The following is an 18,662-nucleotide window of genomic DNA, read 5'->3' as shown; positions in this document are numbered from 1 at the left end:
TGAATAATTCAGCTTAATAATATGTGAATGAAAATAACCTTGCGCGACGAAGGCATAATTGTCGCGCACATTTTGCGCGACGGCAAAACGCACACGTCGCGCATACTCTATTATTTGCGCTACAAATAATTCCGTTGTGCAAGTAAATTTTGCGCGACGGGAAATGTACACGTCGCACAGACTCTATTTTTAGCGCAACAAATAATTCCGTCGCGCAAGTAACTTTTGCGCGACGAAGAACACGACCTCGTCGCGCAAACATATATACATATATATATTTCTGATATATACACACGTATATATTTGAGATTGACGATCGAAGTAGTTCACTGTATTCACATAGGGTTAAACAGTGTAGCTGTAAAAAATCATCAAAATCAGAGTCAAAATAACCGTTAAATCATGACTTTTCGCTTATAACCGTCGAAACGCTTTGTCCCGTTACTTGATCTCTGAATGTTTTTTTTTTCTCATTTTCGACGTATACGATCTCGAAGTATAAACAAACATATTTGACGGCTGGATTACTGAAACTAGTTTCCTATAATGCGTATTACATCAAAACACAATATTCATAAAAAATGAAGAATTTATTTATACATTCATTCAGTATAACATAAGATTATGTGATGTCCTGTACTGTAAATATCTGAAATTGAAGATCGAATTACATCTCTATATTCATATAGGGTCAAGAACTGCAGCTGCAAAAAAATTTCAAGATCGGAGTTAAAATCACCGTTGAATCGAGACAATTTGTTTAGAATTGTCGAAAAGTTTTGTCCCGTTACTCAATCTCTGAATGTTCATTCATTATGATTTTTGACGTATACGATCTTGAACTATAAAAAAAGAAGATTGCCGGTTGGATCATTGAAACTAGTTCAGGAGTTTGGGTTTAGGGCTTAGGGTATAGGTTTTAGGGTATAGGGGTATGGGTTTGCGCGACGAATGGACATTAAATTCGTCGCGCAAAACGATGAAAATAATTGCAGCCCTTCTCTGCTCCAACACTTGGCGAAATTTTTTGGCAAAAGCTGGATTGCGCGACGAAATCAAGTCCCTTCGTCGCGCAAACGATGGAAAATAAAATTTGCAGGCCTGCTCCGCTCCAACACTTGGCGAAATTTTTTGGCAAAAGCTGGATTGCGCGATTTAACTCAAGTGCCTTCGTAGCGCAAAACGATGAACAATCATTGCAGCCCTTCTCCGCTCCAACACTTGGCGAAATTTTTTTTGGCAAAGCTGGATTGCGCGACGAAATCAAGTCCTTCGTCGCAAAATGATGGAAAAAAATTTGCGTGCCCGCTCCGCTCCAACACTTGGCGAATTTTTTTGGCAAAGCTGGATTGCGCAACGAACTCAAGTGCCTTCGTAGCGCAAAACGATGAACAATAATTGCAGCCCTTCTCCGCTCCAACACTGGCGTAAATTTTTTTGGCAAATGGATTGCGCGACGAAATCAAGTCCCTTCGTCGCAAGAACGATGGAAAAAAATTTGCGTGCTTGCTCGCTCCAACACTTGGTGAAATTTTTTGGCAAAGCGGATTGCGCGACGAACTCAAGTGCCTTCGTCGCGCAAAACGATGAAAAATTTGCGTGCTCCGCTCCTACACTTGGCGAAATTTTTTGGCAAAGTGGATTGCGCGACGAACTCAAGTGCCTTCGTCGCGCAAAACGATGAAAAAAATTTGCAGGCCTCGCTACGCCCAACACTTGGCGAAATTTTTTGGCAAAGTGGATTGCGCGACGAACTCAAGTGCCTTCGTCGCGCAAAACGATGAAAAAATTTGCAGGCCTTCTCCGCTCCAACACTTGTCGAAATTTTTTGGACAAAATCCATATTGCGCGACGAATTTAGGTCTCTTCGTCGCGCAATATCATTTCATTTATCTTCCCCGCGCAAAATCAAATCCCAAAATTTGGGCGGCTGGACAAACTTGCGCGACGACACTAGTTTTTGTCGTCGCGCAAAGTTGAATTTTCAGAACTTTGCGCGACGAAAGTATGTTTTTAGGTCGCGCAAAGGTCATGTTTTCAGAACCTTGCGCGACAGAAATTCATTTTTGAGTCGCGCAAAATTTATTTTAATGAATTTTGCGAGATGGACTTGGTTATTCGTCGCGCAAAGTCGAATAAGTTTTCTGAAAATCGCGATCTTCTCCTTCTTCCCAGTTTCCAAACAGAACCCTAAAACCTCCCTCTCTCTCCGCGTGACTACACCCCTACTCCGCCTAATTTAGACTGCTGCCGATCACCGCCGAACCTTGGAGCTTCTCGCCGCCATCCATCCCGCACCGTGATTTCCTCCGCTTAGGCCGAATCTTCGCCGCCGTTGTTCTCTCTCCTTCGGGCACCAAATCCGGCAATTGAGGTATGCTTTCTGGACTATTTTTGATGCTTTAGCTGATGGTTGGGTAGGATTTGATTGATTGTGTGCATAGGGTAGTGAATTTGAAACCCTAGGTTTCGGCCGGTTTTGAAATTGAAATTCCGGCCACTTCCGGCTGTTTTTCGGGGTAGGTCCGAGAACAAAAGTGCCTCCAATTGATGTTTAGAACCTAGGGTAGGAACCTTGGCCCTTAATTTTGGGATTTCCCGGTGATTGTTATCACTTTGGGCACCCACGCGCGCGTGGTGGCGCGTGGGTGGCATGGGGCATTTGGTCCCAGTGCAAATATTTCGTTGTCACGAGCGCGTAGGTGTGCTCAGATTGGAATTTGGTTATCGTTTGAGTCTCGAACGGTTCGAACCTATTGTGCGATTTTCGGGTTCGATATGTTCGGACCGTTGGATCGAGTTGAAACTCACGTATGTGGTACCATGTATTTATAGGATCGTTTAGGATTCGACGGATCGTGGATCGGAGTCCCGGATACTCCGAAATCGCAAACCCTAGGTCAAACTATGATTTTAATTAGTTAGTTCAATTTTTTAATGACATTGTATGCGCTAAATTTGATTAATGAAATTGTGCAGATGTCAGACTTGATTAGACGTCGTAGGGCGTGACGACTACACCGAGTTCGAGCCCCGACTCACCGATCACCGCCATCGCCCAAAGATCGATGGAGCAGACCACGTGCTAGCTGGTCTTGGGGGATCCCAGGAGGCTGCATCATCATCTTCTTCGGTGGTGCAGCCTCTTAGCGCTAGGCGGTGACACCGCCCGCTACCACCACCAACACCACATCGATCGATCAGATCGGTGCCTCGGGGCACCTCTGTAATACCTTCCACTTTCATTTTTTGTTTTTAACATTTTTTTAATTGGGAATTTTATGGTTCAATTTGTCATTTTTAACAGTATTGTCATATCCCTTTGCAGCCAAGAGGAACACCCGAGGGCCGTGTCGGCAGTGAAGACGGCGAAGGTCACCCGGGTCAGCATCGGATATGACGAGCGCCATCGGGCTACACCGACGGCGGACTTGCATAGCTCCTTGGCCCACGACATTGGCCACGTCGTTTGGACCCATTGCCCGATGCAATGGAAGTCTTGGAAGGTCATGCCTGACGAGATCAAGATGCAAGTTCGCGGCCAGTTGTCGGTATGTTTCCTATCTTTTAATTATTTTTCTTTCAAACTTTATATATTTCTATTACTTAATGTATGTAATGAATTTATTGCAGACGAACTACCACTTAGAGGACATCAACGAGGAGACCTTGGCGTACGTCAACAGACTCTTCGGTGAGAGGTACAAGCAGTGGAAGAGCGACTTGCACCACCATTTTCAGGCGTTTGATGATCCGCAAGTCGCTCTTCAGGAGGGTTGCCCGAAGGAGCTTGAGGGGCGGGAGGATAGTTGGGCGTGGCTCTGCGCTCATTTTCAGGCGCCCGATTATGTGGTATTTTTTTAATAATATTTGTTTAATTATTACATATTTCTTATTAATGTTTATTTTATTTTTTATATCTCATTATTATTTAATTTATTTATATTTCAACTATTACGTTTTATTTTTTGTATAACAGAATAAAGCCCAAGTGAATAAGGGCAATAGGAAGAAGAAGACTCTTCTCCACCATTCCGGCTCCAGGCCCTTCTCATATAGGATGGATGCACGGCGTCGGGTAAGAATAATATAATTTATATTTAATTTTTAATACGTCATTATTATTAATTTATTTTGTTCATACTAATATTTTCATTTTCTTGTTCAATTAAGGGGGGGTCGAAATTCCCAGAGATCAACGTCTTTGGTGACGTTTATGTTCGACCTGGGAATGAGTTGGCCGAGTCCCTTCATGTAAGTATTATTTATTTTAATTCTTATGTTACGCTTTCAATTTATATGCATTTTTTAATTTATATTTTATGTAATGTTAAACAGACGACGATGGTGGAGAGGAGCCAGTTGGTTCTTCAAGAGTCCGCCTCCCAACTTCCTCCCGAGACTCGATCGAGTCTGTGGATCCTCCGCATGATGCTGTATTTCAGATTTTGACGCAGACGTTGGATCAAACTCTCGGGAGGAGCCCGGGAATGTATTGTAGGGGAATGGGAATGCCCGAGAGGGAACCTCGACCGCGTCATCGTCGCAGCAAACAATGTGACTGCTTTGACATCGCGGGTTGCCGAGCTTGAGGGTCGATGTTGGTGATTTTGCAGTCCCTCGCGCGGTCCGGCATTCCAATCCCGAATTTTGGTGCGTCGACCTCGAGCCCGTCCACCCCGAGCATCCCAAAGACACCAGGCCCCGCAGACGCCCATACCTCCGAGCCGCATGTGGCAGATGACCAAGTAGATTTTGGAACATTATTTGATTAGTTTTTTATTTTTATAATTACTTTTACAATATTTCTCTTGTATACATTTCGTTTATTTTATATAATAAATGTTTCTTTGCGATTAATCTTTTTATTGTAATTTCATTTTAATTATTAAAAAAAACCAAATTTATTTTTTTACAAAATTAAAAATCAAATAATAATAATTTTTTTAATAATATATATCAATTTTGCGCGACGAAACGTTATTCGTCGCACAAAATCATTTAAATAAACCCGTTGACAAATATATTTTAATCATGCGCGACGAAGAATTTCGTTGCCCAAAATGTGTATGCGCGACGAATTGTTTCGTCGCGCGAAATTTGTATGCGCGACGAATTATCTCGTCGCGCGAAATGTGTAGGCGCGACGACTATTTTGTCGTGCAAGGACTACTCGCGCGTCGAATACTATTTCATCGCGCAAAGTTCATGTATCTCGCGCGACGGACTCATCCGTCGCACATTGTTTTTGCGACGACCAGTTTTTCGTCGTGCAAATATTTGTGCGACGGACATTAGGGTCGTCCCGAAATGTTTTTTAACGAAGTTGTTATACGTTGCGCAAAACTGCGCGACGAATGATATTTGTTCGTCGCGCAAATCCTTTCTTCACGAACTTTGCGCGATGGATTGTGCGCGACGAACCTTCTGTCGCGCATAAGTATGTGCGACTAAAATCATTTTTGCGCGACGAAGACCCCTTCGTCGCGCAAAGCCTAAAATGTAGTAGTGTCTTACAAGTTTCAAGGCAAGACAATAATTCGATGCAAGAATCAATTCAAGTTCAATGCAGGACCTCAAACATTCAATGATATCTCCTTGCGCCTCCTCCATTGTTCAATTGCTATTTGATTAGGGTTGAATATGGTGAGTAGAGTACTTATTAAAATTATATTTGTTTCACAATTCAATACATCTTTTTTGGTAATTTTATATTAGGATAAATTAGTAATTTAATAAATAGTTTGTTAGATGTACTCAGTTAATTTTAGGGTTCATTTAGCAGCACTCTAAATATATTATTAAACCTAACTAGAAATATATTATTTAACCAAGGGCATTTTATGGTATTTTAAATGTTTCACCATTCTCAGCCTTTTTTTATCAAGTACGGATTGGAACGGATGTCGATGTAGTCTCCTTTGTATTCTTTGTGAAACAAAGCTTTTCTTCGGACCTTGACTCTCATGAAGGGCTCCTGATCTTCAGTGACGTTGCTATTTCTCATTCTGCCATTATCTTCTCCGTCGTTGTTTTGGTGGCCTAGGGCTTCGGAGGGGTTCCCCTCTTCATCTTTCGCCACATCGTATTTGGGAATCTTCGTTGAGGATTCGTCCACCTGGACCCGCTTCGTGACCTTCAACCACTGCACTTTTAGGCGTCGTTACGGCGACTCAGAGACGGTAAGCGATGCGGAGTGAGGTGGCGTGCGGGTGATGGATGCTAACTTTCTCTGGGTCTGCACTGCACACTTCTCAACTCTCGCTCTTTTGCTTCGCTAAGTTCTTAAGATTCTAAACTTTCGATCGTAGTTGAGCTAGAAGACTTCTCATTTGTTTGTACTTCCTTAGAAATTCTTGTCTTGTACGGGAAAGTCTTCAAAGAATGTAGTATCTCTCGCTTCCATAACTGTGTTGTTTGCAACATCCTTTACTTCAGAGTTAATCACCAAAAACCTATTGGCACTGCTATTTTTGGCATAACCGAGGATTAAATAATATATTTCTAGGATTGGCTTATTTTCCACGTGGTGCCTTCTGATTGGACGTCGGATTTATTTGCTCCCACAATATAAACCTCATATTTCAAAGATACTATTGATTTTGTTGCCAAAAAAAGAAGAAAGACATTGATGTTTTAATTTTGAAAAAGAGAGGAGATGAAAGGTTTGTTACTAATCTATTTAGCAGAAGGAGAGAAGTTCATCCATATTGAAAGCCACAATTGAATGACCAAAATACATACATATATAGTGAAACAGAACATTAAGATTAAAACATTAACGTCCACAAACTAAACAAATTAAAGACAGACGGAGAACCAACACCATATCATTGAGATCAATGATAGGTTTATATAACCAACAGCATTATAGCTCAAACCTAAGATAGCCCACATAAGCTAACAAGGCTGTATACAGCTCCTCCTCCTCTATTCTGGCTGATCATAGTTCAAGTATTGCTTTAGCAGTTCTTCACACCCAGCCAACGGCTGATCCTTGAAGAATCCCATGTTATTTGCGTAATGCTTGTCCTTAACGATGCCGTTGTAACGGGTGACCACCACGTTTGCACGGTTACGTCTCGGGTCTGCTGATTTACAGTCATTTACTGGGCTGCTAACAAGAACAGACTCACAGATTTGGTCCTCATGGTCATCTTCAACCAAAATGTTGTATGTTCCAGTTGCGTCGGTCTCTCCCTCAACACTGTAAGCAAGCTGCAAGGTGTTCCTGTATTTGCACTCAATTCTCACAGTTGCACCTAATTAACAAGCACAGCATAACACACAATTCAAACAAATGTTCAGAAAAAACATCATACGTTTGTTCAGTCTGTACATAACAGGTAAGACTCATCTGTCACATAATGTGTTTAGCTATGTGATCAGAAAATGCGATATGCAAGTCAACATGAATAGAAAACTAATGGGGTTACAAGGAGTACCGGGAATGTAAGTGGTGGCAGTGGTCTCAAAACCACAACGGCAAGTGTCGCAGTAGACACGGCCTTGGATGTGGAAGGGGTTGCCCAATGTGCGTGCGCTGACAAGCCCCGGAAGCACACAGAGAGCAAACAACAACAAAACCCTAGAGATGGCCATGGCTAAATAGAAACAATCAGCAATCAATTAAGTGTTGGCTGAGCCAAGTCCAAAGAGAGGAGGGAAATGCTCGAAGAAACTGAAGTGTAAAATGTGAAGAAACAAGTGAAAGCAAATGGGATTTAGTGCATTCATATAATAGTGAGGGTCTTGGATCAGTCACATGCACCGCCATTGAAATAGAGAGCGTCTTGCTGGCCATTTCGTGTGCCCTTTCCTCCGCTTGGCATTAACTGCAAGGAGTAAGATCCATTTTCTGCCAACATTTTATAATATTTGGGGCATGAATTAAGATTATAAAATAAGAACCTGTCTTATATCTATTGCATGCGAATGAATGGAGAAAGTCTGACCCAGGTTCTTTTCACATTCGCTGCCATTAACATTCACATTACCAAAATAGGAGAGAAACTTTTGTGACCGTAAACATATCCATAATTCATGCTCGCGTATTTTGGGCTGTTTTTAATATTTAAAATTCTCAAATAAAAGAGTTAATAGAGTTAACCTTCTGTTATGCTAGTTGACATGTGTCAGCAAATTAGAGAAGGGATATAGAGGAGACACCAATTTAAGAACAGTGGATCTGCTCTCGATCAGAATAGGGCTAACCACCTAATGCCTATGGACAGGAGAATAGTGCCAAACAAATTACAAGAAGAAGAAAAAAATGGACCTTATGAGTAGGAGGCACTTTCAACAAATTGTTGTTGGCCCTTTTTCTTTTCCTTTAACTTCTTAAATGTCCTGTATTCATGGAACTTTCATATGTTTCAGAAGCACCTTTTGTGGATTTAAAAATATAAAAATAAAAAATGCCCAAGGAAGAAGGCTTAGGGGCGGTAGGAATTGTCTCCTATATTAGTATATTGACTACACAAATCCTTAAAAAGAGAGTTGGATATTTTTTTTGTTCCTCTTTTGAGTACTGTAGACCCACTACATTTATACGTGCATGTGCATGACCTAGAGTGATGGATGCGAAAGAATTAATATATGATCTCCCGAAGCAGATCCATGGAGAAAGAAGTCGAAGTTGACTAAGCTTTACAAAATATATTATAGTGGAATTGTAGTGCATGTTGTGGATCCTAGAGACAAAATCGTCGTATCCAACATCTTCTATTCATTGCTCAATATCATTTTGCTTATATTGTGGCCATCTTTCACACTAAAAAATGAAGAAAAACATGTGCATAGTACGTATAATATATATTTTATATGCACACTTCTTGGGGTCTGGAGTCAGCAACCGATGCATCACATGGGATCAAGTGATCTACATTCGGTTGTGTTTCTTTTAAGAGTATTTCATTTTTCTCAATATGGGACACAACTACATTTTACTATTTGCGCGACGAAAACGATTTGGTAGCTCAAAGAACATTTGAGTCGCACAAATTTCAGTGCGACAGAAACTTTATCGTACTGAATCCGTAGTGCAAAGATTGTGAAGAAAGACTTTGCGTTACAAATATTGTTAATTGGTCGCGAAAACATGAGCGACGGTTAACCTTTGTCGCACAAAACTTTAGGGACTAGACAAAAGTTCGTCTCTCAAAACTTTGCACGACGACAACAAGTTCGTTGCGAGTACACAGCGCGACGGTTCACATTCGTCGTGCAAAAATGTAGGGACGAGAGTACTATTCGTGTCACAAACATGTGCGCGAAGACGCCATGGCGCGACGAAATTTCTTCTTCACTTTTTCTTATTCGCGAGATGACGACTTTCTTCGCGCAAAAATAAAATATATTTTATTTAAATTTAATTTTACGTTTTTTTATTTTGTAAAAACGTGAATTGGAGCGAAGAATTTTATTTTGCAAAAAGAGTTTCATTGCGCAAAAATAAAATATTTTTTATTTAAATTTAAATTTAAAATTTTTCTATTTTGTAAAAAAAAAATTTGGTTTTTTTTTTGTTTGTAATAAAATGAAATTGCAATAAAAAAATGTAATGAAGAGAAATTTTTAAAAATAAAATAATATAAGTGCATATAGTACAAGAGAAATGTTTAAAATGTAATTAAGAAAGTAAAAAACTAATAAAAAAATGTTCCAAAATCTATGTGGTCGTCTTGCAAATGCGGCTTGGAGGTCTGGACATTGTCAACAAGGGTAGAGGTGTGGTGGCCATGCTCGGGTTGGAGGGGCTCGGAGGTCAACGAGGGACCAAAATGCGGGATTGGAATGCCGAATTGAGCGAGGGACTCTAGAAGCTATGACTTCTAGGTACTATACGAGGCGAGTTGGGTCTTAAGCTCGGCCACCTCTGCTGTCAAATCAGTCACTTGATTGTTTGACTGCGACGATGAATGGACTCTAGGTTCCTCCGCCAGGCATTCCCCATCCCTCGACAATATGTCTCTGGCCTCCTCTCGAGAGTCTGATCCAAGGTCTCCGTCAGGATCTGAAACCCCACATCCTATGGAGAATCCACAGACTCAAGTGGAGTATAGGGAGGAAGTTGGGAAGTGGACTCCTGAAAAACCAACTAGCTCTTCTCCATCATCGTCGCCTGTTTAACATAACATAAAATATTAATTAAAACATTCGTATAATAACCATGAAACTTGAAATGCGTAAGATAATAATTAAATTAAAGAATACTTACATGAAGGGACTCGGCCAACTCATTCCCAGATCGAATATAAACGTAGCCAAAGACGTCGATCTCTGGGAATTTGGACCCCCCTGAATTAAACAAGAGAAGAAAAATGTTAGTACAAAAAAACAAATTAATATTAATGACATATTAAAAATTGAATATAAACAATTTTATTATTACCCATCACCACGCCTCCATCCTATTTGAGAAGGGCCTGGAACTTGAATGGTGGAGAAGAGTCTTCTTGTCCTTATTGCCCTTATTTGCTTTCGCCTTCTTCTGTTATACAAAAAATAAACGTATTAGTTGAAATTGAAATGAAATATAAAAAATTAAATAAACATTAGTAAGAAACGTGTATAATTTTCAACTTAATATAAAAAAAAAACCCACATAATTGGCCTCCTGAAAATGACTGCAAAGCCACGCCCAACTATCCTCCTACCCCTCAAGCTCCTTCGGGCAACCCTCCTGAAGAGCAACCTACGGATCATCAAATGCTTGAAATTGGTGGTGCAAGTCGCTCTTCCACTGCTTGTACCTCTCAGCAAAGAGTCTGTTGACGTACGCTAACGACTCGTCGTTGAGGTCCTCTAAATTGTAGTTCATTTGCAATAAATTAATTACATACATTAAGTAATATAAATATATAAAGTTTGAAGGAAAAACAATTAAAAGGTAGGATATATACCGACAATTGTCCGCGCACATCCATCCTCATCTCGTCAGGCATGACCTTCTAAGACTTCCATTTCATCGGGCAAGGGGTCTGAACGATGTGACCAATGTCATGGGCCAATGAGCTATGCAATTCCGCTGTTGATGCAGCCCGATGCCGCTCGTCGTATCCAATGTTGATATGACTGTTGGTCACCCCGGTGACCTTCATCGTCTTCAATTGGCGACAAGGTCCCCGGGTGTTCTTCTTGGCTGCAAAGAAATATAAAATTAACGTTAAATAACAAATCCTACTAAAATCTTGGTCCAAAACAGTTGGAGTTCAAGGAAATCTTTACCTAGTTGTGACCTCGACACACCAGTAGAGTATGTCGATGTTGTGTCGGTCGTATTGGGGGGCGATGATGACGCCTGGTGCTAACAGGTTGCGCCACTGATGACGTTGATGACGCCGACGCATGGGAGACCCCAAGACCAATCGGCAAGTGGTCTATCTATGCTGGATCGTGGCTGCTGACGTCTGAGCTAAGGGAGGCAGAATCTGTGTAGTTGTCACCGCCTTACAACTTCTAATAAGATTTGACATCTGCACAACTAGGAACCCATTCAAGAAAACAAAAAATCCTAACCAACCATCAGACTAAACTCATGGTCCTAGCCATGGTCCTATTTACTGCTCAAATTCAACACCTAAAGTAACAAACTTTAAACCTATGAAGCTACTAAGAAATATTATAAACATTGCAAGACAGTCAACAATGTAATTTATCTCGGTTACAACTATATCGATGTTTTGAACCTTATTTATGTTTCTAATATTGGAAAAAAAAAAGCAAGATGAAAACAAATTATAAAATTGAATGAGCTAAAATTATGTAATAAAGAAAAATACATGAAAAGGCAAAAAATGTAAAATAAAAAGTAAACACAAAGTAACTAAGGAACAAAGACAAAAATATATACCAAAAAAAAAAAAGAAAAAAAAAAGAAGAGAAAAAGCAAGATTGGGAAAGAGAAAAAAAAAAATTGAATAATCGCCTTGACAGCCATAAAACAGAAAAATATTATTGGCACTTTTTTTGGATGCAATAAGAAAGCAGCACAAGAGAAAAACTACTGATACGGGGCCCATTCTAATGCTTGTACATAATCAGAGTACAAATACAGTTAGATTACAACCGCAAATCATCATCCCATCAAAAGTCCAACTGAGAACTCCATGCCAGTTCAAATCCAAGAAAATGGCCTCAAAACAAATAACAGTGGTTTCAATTTGGTAACAGTTGAGAAACAGTCATTGCTACCTTCTAATACACAAGAACAGTATTACGAAAATCTGAAGAAACAAAAGATATCAGTTGTTTCCAAACTTCAAACACCAACACATGTCTCAGTGGTTCAAATCATAGCAAAAGGTAAATCTGCAAATTAGATGTTGCACATAGTACACCATATATTCCAGTTCAGTTTTCTGATTGAATGTAAAGTCAAGATTAATGTTGGAGACATGGAGAGTGAAAAACAGAAATGTCACATCCCGGACCCGGGGTCGGCTGAAACCCAGCGCCCGGTGCTTGAGAAAAAAATAAAAATAAAAATAAAAAGATGCCAAAACATGAGTTTAAAATAAACTTCTCTTATAAAAATAGATCCAAAATCTTACAACTTTACAATAAGTAAAGCTCTAACACACTCTCATCTAATTCAACCTCAATTGGCTTATTCCTTTTCTTGCCCACTAATTCATTTAAAAAATTAAACAGGGTGAGGGGTGAGCAACCACAGCTCAGTAGGGACATGAGACCTTACCACAGTAGATTGATATAACTAAATTAAGTGACATGCAATCACACAGCCAAATATCACATTATTAATAACAATGCATGAATGTTCTTCATCTAATCCCGTTAATTCATATAACTGGACAAGCGTGCTGCACGTCCCATATCATGCTTATATCACCTGGTCCCGAATGCCCATTTATATGAACTAACACCCATTTTAATCATCCCATAATTCCCCTTTTGTTAGTCATCTTGTCTAACTCTCTTTCGCCAGTCCTGAATCACCCAATAAAACCATGTGCATTGTGGGATCCTTGAGACCTGGTACCTGCCAAGAGTTAGACTCAACTACACAAAAGACTATTTCCATTACCCTCTTTTCCATACTTTCTTTATCAACCCAAGAATTCCAGCCATCGCCGATAACATATGATCATGTCAATATTAATAAAATGATATAATGATAATTAACAACACTTAAACATCCAATATCCATAATAATCAAATAATAATATCACGCATAATATAATGCTCATGAAATTTAATCAGATCAATCTTTGTAAGAGGTCACTAAGAAATCCCTACCTTGACACCAAAGCTTTTACTAGAATTGTAAGATGACTCCCTAATTCCCACCACCTCCACACTCAAATTCTCTCTCACTAGTACTTCCCTCTCTTTAACTCTTATAGTTTGCAAACCACGCATGCCATGCGTTTCAAAATGAAAGAATTGCATTCCTATTTATACTAACGGAATGTCGGCTTTACCTTTACTTCTATTGGATGAAGTAATTGGCTGTTTACTAAAGGATAACAAGATAACAACCTTTTTCTTCAAGCCAAAACTGAAATATCTATCAAAAACTTTATTAAACAATTGCATGCTAGAAGATGTGTCAATAAGAGGAAAACTTATAGTTCCACCTCCTGCTTACATGACGTAATCAATTTGTAACTATTCACACTTACCAATATAATATGAAGACACCACATGTTTTGTTTAACACCACACAATAAATTTGGAGGAAGATAAGCATGCATATATCAAATGAATTATGTATATATCAAATGAATAATATTTCCATTATAAAAATAAAACATATATATATATAAATATAATTACTAAAATTTAATACTTACCAAAAATATTAACATTTTAAGAATAAGGATTCTCATAAGAAAAATTGGCACTTTTTTTTTTTTTTTTTTTTGGTTTTATTTGCAGGGGCCTACACAACCAAATCTACAAATTCAAGCTTGCACAGAAAACTCATTTCCTATCCAAAATTTCAAAACAAATGTCCAATATTATCAAACCAAATATCCGGACTTGAACAGATCAAAATATTATCCAAATATCAAACCAATATTATCCAAACTTACAGATGAAGATACTCAACTCCAGCATTAGCAATACAAACATGTCCAAATATCCAGACTTGAACAGAAAACTCATGAAAGCGTTGAAAAACAAAAATTGGGGCTGAAGTTGGGAATTTTACCAGAGGGGGTTTCGAGGGAGACCCGGAGAGAATGAGACCGGTGATGTAGGGGGAGTGGCTGGCTGTCATCTCCGGTTCGAAGAGAGGGATCAAAGTAGAGAGGGTCTGAGGGGGAGTGGCTAGCCGTCGTCTTCGGTTTGAAGAGAGGGATGAGCGGGGTCAGGTCTATGAGGGGTCGAAGGAGAGAGGGTAAGTAATGAAAAAGAAAAGTGCCTTTTTTTCACAACTAGGCAGCCAAAATTTTCACCCACTTGCGTGACAACAAAACTAACGCGTCGCGCAAGGTACTATTTTTACGCCAAAATTATCGAAACTTGCGCTACGTAATACACATTTTCGTCGCGCAAAATCTCTTTGAGCGATGAAAAAACTAACGCGTTGCGCAAGGTACTATTTTTACGCCAAAATTATCAAGGTTTAGGGTTTAGGGTTTAGGGTTAGGGTTCAGGGTTTAGGGTATGGTTCAGGCGTCGTGCAAGGTATTTTTAACTATTGAACTGCCAAAATTATCACAACTTGCGTGATGTATAATTACATTTTCGTCGCTCAAACCCTTTGCACGACGACTTGGTTGATGCGTCTCGCAAGGTTTATTTTTTATTTTTTAAAATCTGCAAGCATTCTGAAATAATAGAAATAATTGTAACCATTTGCATTTTCAAATGCATATTCATGAAATCTACATTCTTGCATCTTGACCACCTTCAAATGGCAATTAACATAATTTATTATTATTATTATTTAGGGTGTATTAGTGGTAGGTTGTTTTACAAAATTTAAAAAAAATTATGAAAAATAACCATTTCTCCCAAATAAATAAAAAGTACTTTCTTCCACTCAAAACCAAAAAATGTCTTCTTGTTTCTCTTGAACTCTTATTTTTGTACCGAACATACTAATATTTAACTTTATAAAATGAAAACATTAACATATTTGAATTACAAAAAATTTCATTTACTATGTTTTACATGGGAAGTCACAAATAAATTTTATTATTCATCTTCTGAACTATAATAATCTTCCTTATCGTCGCTATCATCACTTTCGGTCTCCCAATCCTCCTCCTCATCACCGTTATTGTTCGGGCCCACTGCAACATCATATTGCGGAAGATCACCAAGGCCAATTGTAATTGACTGAATCGATATTTCGATTGAAGACACTTCTTGTATCTGAAATGGTTCTTGTATAACATTGTATCTTAAAGTGTTTCCTCATCATTTTCCATTGAAGATTCTCAACGTTGGTCAGCGACGTTGTCGACGTCGTTGTCAGTTGGGTCTAGTTCTGTTATAGCATACACTTTCCTTTGATCAATCTGTTGAACAACTTTCCAACCACTCCTGGCTTTAGGGTCATCTAGATACACAATCTGTTTTGCCATGTTTGCCAAAATGTAAGGGTCGTCAACATACCAAGTTCTGTTAATGTTCACAAATAGTAAGCCATGGTCGATTTTAACACTTCCCTGCCTATATGTTTGTACTTCAAAACCCAGAACTGAATATCAATCAATGAACTAAGAAGCATGATATTAGGGTTTGTACTTACGGGCAAGCAGAGCTCATAGATTATGGCGTCCTTGGATTCGACAGATTATGGCCTCCTTGGATTAGAGTTGAAGTGAGAGAGCGAAATGTTAGAGTTGAAGTGAGAGAGCGAAAGGTAGACTTAGAGCGAAATCTGAAAATTTTAGGTCGCGGCCAAATTTTTAGAAAGCGCGCTTCTTCAAACATCGACGGAAATCATACAAAACCGTCGTTAAAAACACGTTGGTTAATATATGAAATCCGATGTCGTAAAGCAGTAAGATGGCGGTAAAACATAAAACCAACGTCGAATGCACTAAATAATATTCTTGGGATTTGGTTTTGTTGGGATTCGAACGCGTGTGCACAAGGGACAGAAAAAAAAAATACAACCCTGGCGTCATATACTAAACCCTAAACCCTAAACCCTAAATATTAAATTATAAATTTGTAAAACAAAATTGTAAAAAAGGTTTAGGGTTCAGGGTTTAGGGTGGTCATATACTAAACCCTAAACCTTAAACCCCAAATACCTAAACCCCTAAACCCTAAACCCTAAATAATAATATATTTTTAAAAAAAATTGTAAAAAAATACAAATGTTTGAGAAAAATAAACTGAAAATTGCTATGGACTTCTTACAACAATGCCGTCTAAATTAGATTGCTATAAAACTAGTATTTAAATATATATATATATATATATATATCCCCACCAATGAATGATACAAGCCATATGATTGTTTGAAGAAACTGTAAGGGATGTTGTGATTTATTTGTTTATGTGGACATTTTTCATTTTTATAACTCAAATTACATTTTTGAAAGCTTTAGGACAAAGAAAATATCTTAATGACTGCATAGGAGTTTTGGTGTATTTTTTTGGAAATTTTACAAATTTATTATGAATATAATGAATTAAGGTCAATAAAAAATTGTTATAAACACAATAAACCACGTCGGTTTTAAATCCAGATACTGACGTTGTATGCATGTTAAACATCAGTATTTATACAGATACCGACGTTGTAAAGCATTTACGACGTCATAGGATCAGGACGTTGTTTTGTTACTCCTACGTTGTCTATGGTATTAACCGACGGGGTAAAGAGAATAGACGTCACACAGCCTGTTCTTATAAATAAACCGACATTGTAGTAAAGTTCAAAAGTAAGAAAATAAGTCAAAACTGCCACTAAATATAATATAAGACGTTAGGACTATATACGTCGCGTAAATAAAATAACGTCGTTGTAAGTATTTCAATATTCATTCAAAAATTCATATGTTGACTAGACGACGGTTTTTAAAAAGGAATGTCGTTGAAATTGCATAAGACGTCGTCTGTTATCAAGTTATCGACGTGGTATTTGCTTCATGGCTCTTTTTTGTGTTAGCAACGTCGTTTATTGTCTCTTAAAACATATCGTCGTGTTACACGAGTTTACATGTCATTTAATGAATTTACCTTCGTTTGTTTATGTTCAAGTTTCATAAGACGACTGTTGTTGAAACTATTATGTCGTTGGAAGGGTCTTCAAACGACGGTTACTTTAGTTTTAAAAAATGAAAACTAATTTTTATTGACAGCGAAAAAAAAAACATATACATTATACCCTAAACCCTGTACAAAAAATTGTCTGTTCTAAAAAAAAATGTACATTTTTCATAATTGTTTGTAAAAATCCTCTACTCCATATGAAGGCAAACAAAATCTGTCCATTCTTTCCTCACTTCTTCAATGGCTTCTTGGGGGTATGGTGCTTGATCTTTGCCCTTTTCAAACTGCAATCAATAAAACATCATTATTTAGCCTTCATGAATGGTTTTGTAGGATCTGTGGTAGAGTAAATAGAATTACCATTGTGGTATATTGATTCAAACGACGGTAATTCTATTTTCCGTCATCCACTTACAAAAACCATAGAAATTAAAATCCTAAATTTTTCCATTTAACTTCTTCTCAAGCTCCAAAGAAGGATATGTGATGATGTCTCTCATAAAGCTCATGACATAATAGCTACACTCTACACTGCTGGGTTGCTTTGGTGTGCCTTGTAGAGTTTTCCAAATAGGTGCTTTACAGCCTTGTCTGTCTATGTGTGAATTATACATCTTGATAACACTGTTTCATGACAAAAAAGTGTTAATTAAAAAAAAAAAAAAAAAGGCTACAAACACACATTACACTTGAGTAGATCAACTTACGCGTTCACTATGTTTGTGCACTCGTCATCAACCACTCGATTTCCAGGTAATGATCTAGAAAATACACAGTCTCCCTCTTTGGTCTCACAATGAGCAAGACCCAACGAGTGCTACACAAAATAAACGTAGAGGTTAAATAGTTTTATATACACTGCATCATACCAAGAAAATCATGTTGACTAACATACCTTGGATTGTAAGGCATAAAGAAAATTTGTTCTCCATCTGTCTTTTGAAGTCGATTGGCTAACAAACATTATCTTTGAGTTAATGATCCAGAGTTAGCACTAACTTGAGCGGGGTCAACAAAGCCAACCATGTTCACCATATTTGTTGTTTTCAATACATCAAATAGGCACCTACATATATAAAATGATGTCATGAGTTTTTAAATCTTTTTAAAGAAAGGAGAGTGTGAAATGACAATGAGTTGATAAGGACAAACCTCATGTATACAGCAACCACAGTAGCCCCAATTTCATCCATGGTTGCAAACTGTGTAATATCTTCAATCAAGACGAAGGTTTGACGCTCAAAACCAAACACCTCCTTCTCAATTGTAAATATCATAGCCTTCTCATGAACCTTTAATGTCGTCTCCATATAACGACAAAGGGCTTGTAAAGAAGATGGCAAGACTAGGTTTGAGTAATTTGGTACTTGTTGTTCCTTCTCAGAAACGTCCAAGCACTTGTCTTTCTGCTTGAAGAAATAAGGAAAGATATATAATACAAAAGTGGAAAAACT

The 18,662-nt window shown here is 38.3% G+C and overlaps 1 protein-coding gene and 1 pseudogene across 1 annotated transcript; both read right to left on the bottom strand.

Annotated features, from left to right (window-relative positions):
* Window positions 1-6,895: 6,895 nt before the first annotated feature.
* Window positions 6,896-7,690, bottom strand: LOC103333594 (protein DOWNSTREAM OF FLC-like). The gene is made up of 2 exons (XM_008236466.3): window positions 7,446-7,690; window positions 6,896-7,262 (listed from the first exon to the last, which is right to left on the bottom strand). The coding sequence occupies exons 1-2, from the start codon at window positions 7,600-7,602 to the stop codon at window positions 6,931-6,933; spliced, it is 489 nt and encodes a 162-aa protein (XP_008234688.1). The 5' UTR covers window positions 7,603-7,690; the 3' UTR covers window positions 6,896-6,930.
* A 1,993-nt stretch (window positions 7,691-9,683) lies between these two features.
* On the bottom strand, window positions 9,684-11,135 carry LOC107881406 (uncharacterized; annotated as a pseudogene).
* Window positions 11,136-18,662: the final 7,527 nt, after the last annotated feature.

This window comes from Prunus mume, linkage group LG1 (genome assembly GCF_029339155.1).
Source record: "Prunus mume cultivar Tortuosa linkage group LG1, ASM2933915v1, whole genome shotgun sequence".
NCBI lineage: Eukaryota > Viridiplantae > Streptophyta > Magnoliopsida > Rosales > Rosaceae > Prunus > Prunus mume.
Note: the sequence above shows the minus strand (reverse complement) of the source record. Positions and strands in the feature narration are given on the sequence as shown.

Bases quoted from the DNA above. Each gene is read 5' to 3' on its own strand.
- LOC103333594 (XM_008236466.3), bottom strand. From the start codon at position 7,602: ATGGCCATCTCTAGGGTTTTGTTGTTGTTTGCTCTCTGTGTGCTTCCG. The intron at 7,263-7,445 runs GTACTCCTTGTA...CTTGTTAATTAG, and splicing joins TGCCACCACTTACATTCCCG to GTGCAACTGTGAGAATTGAG.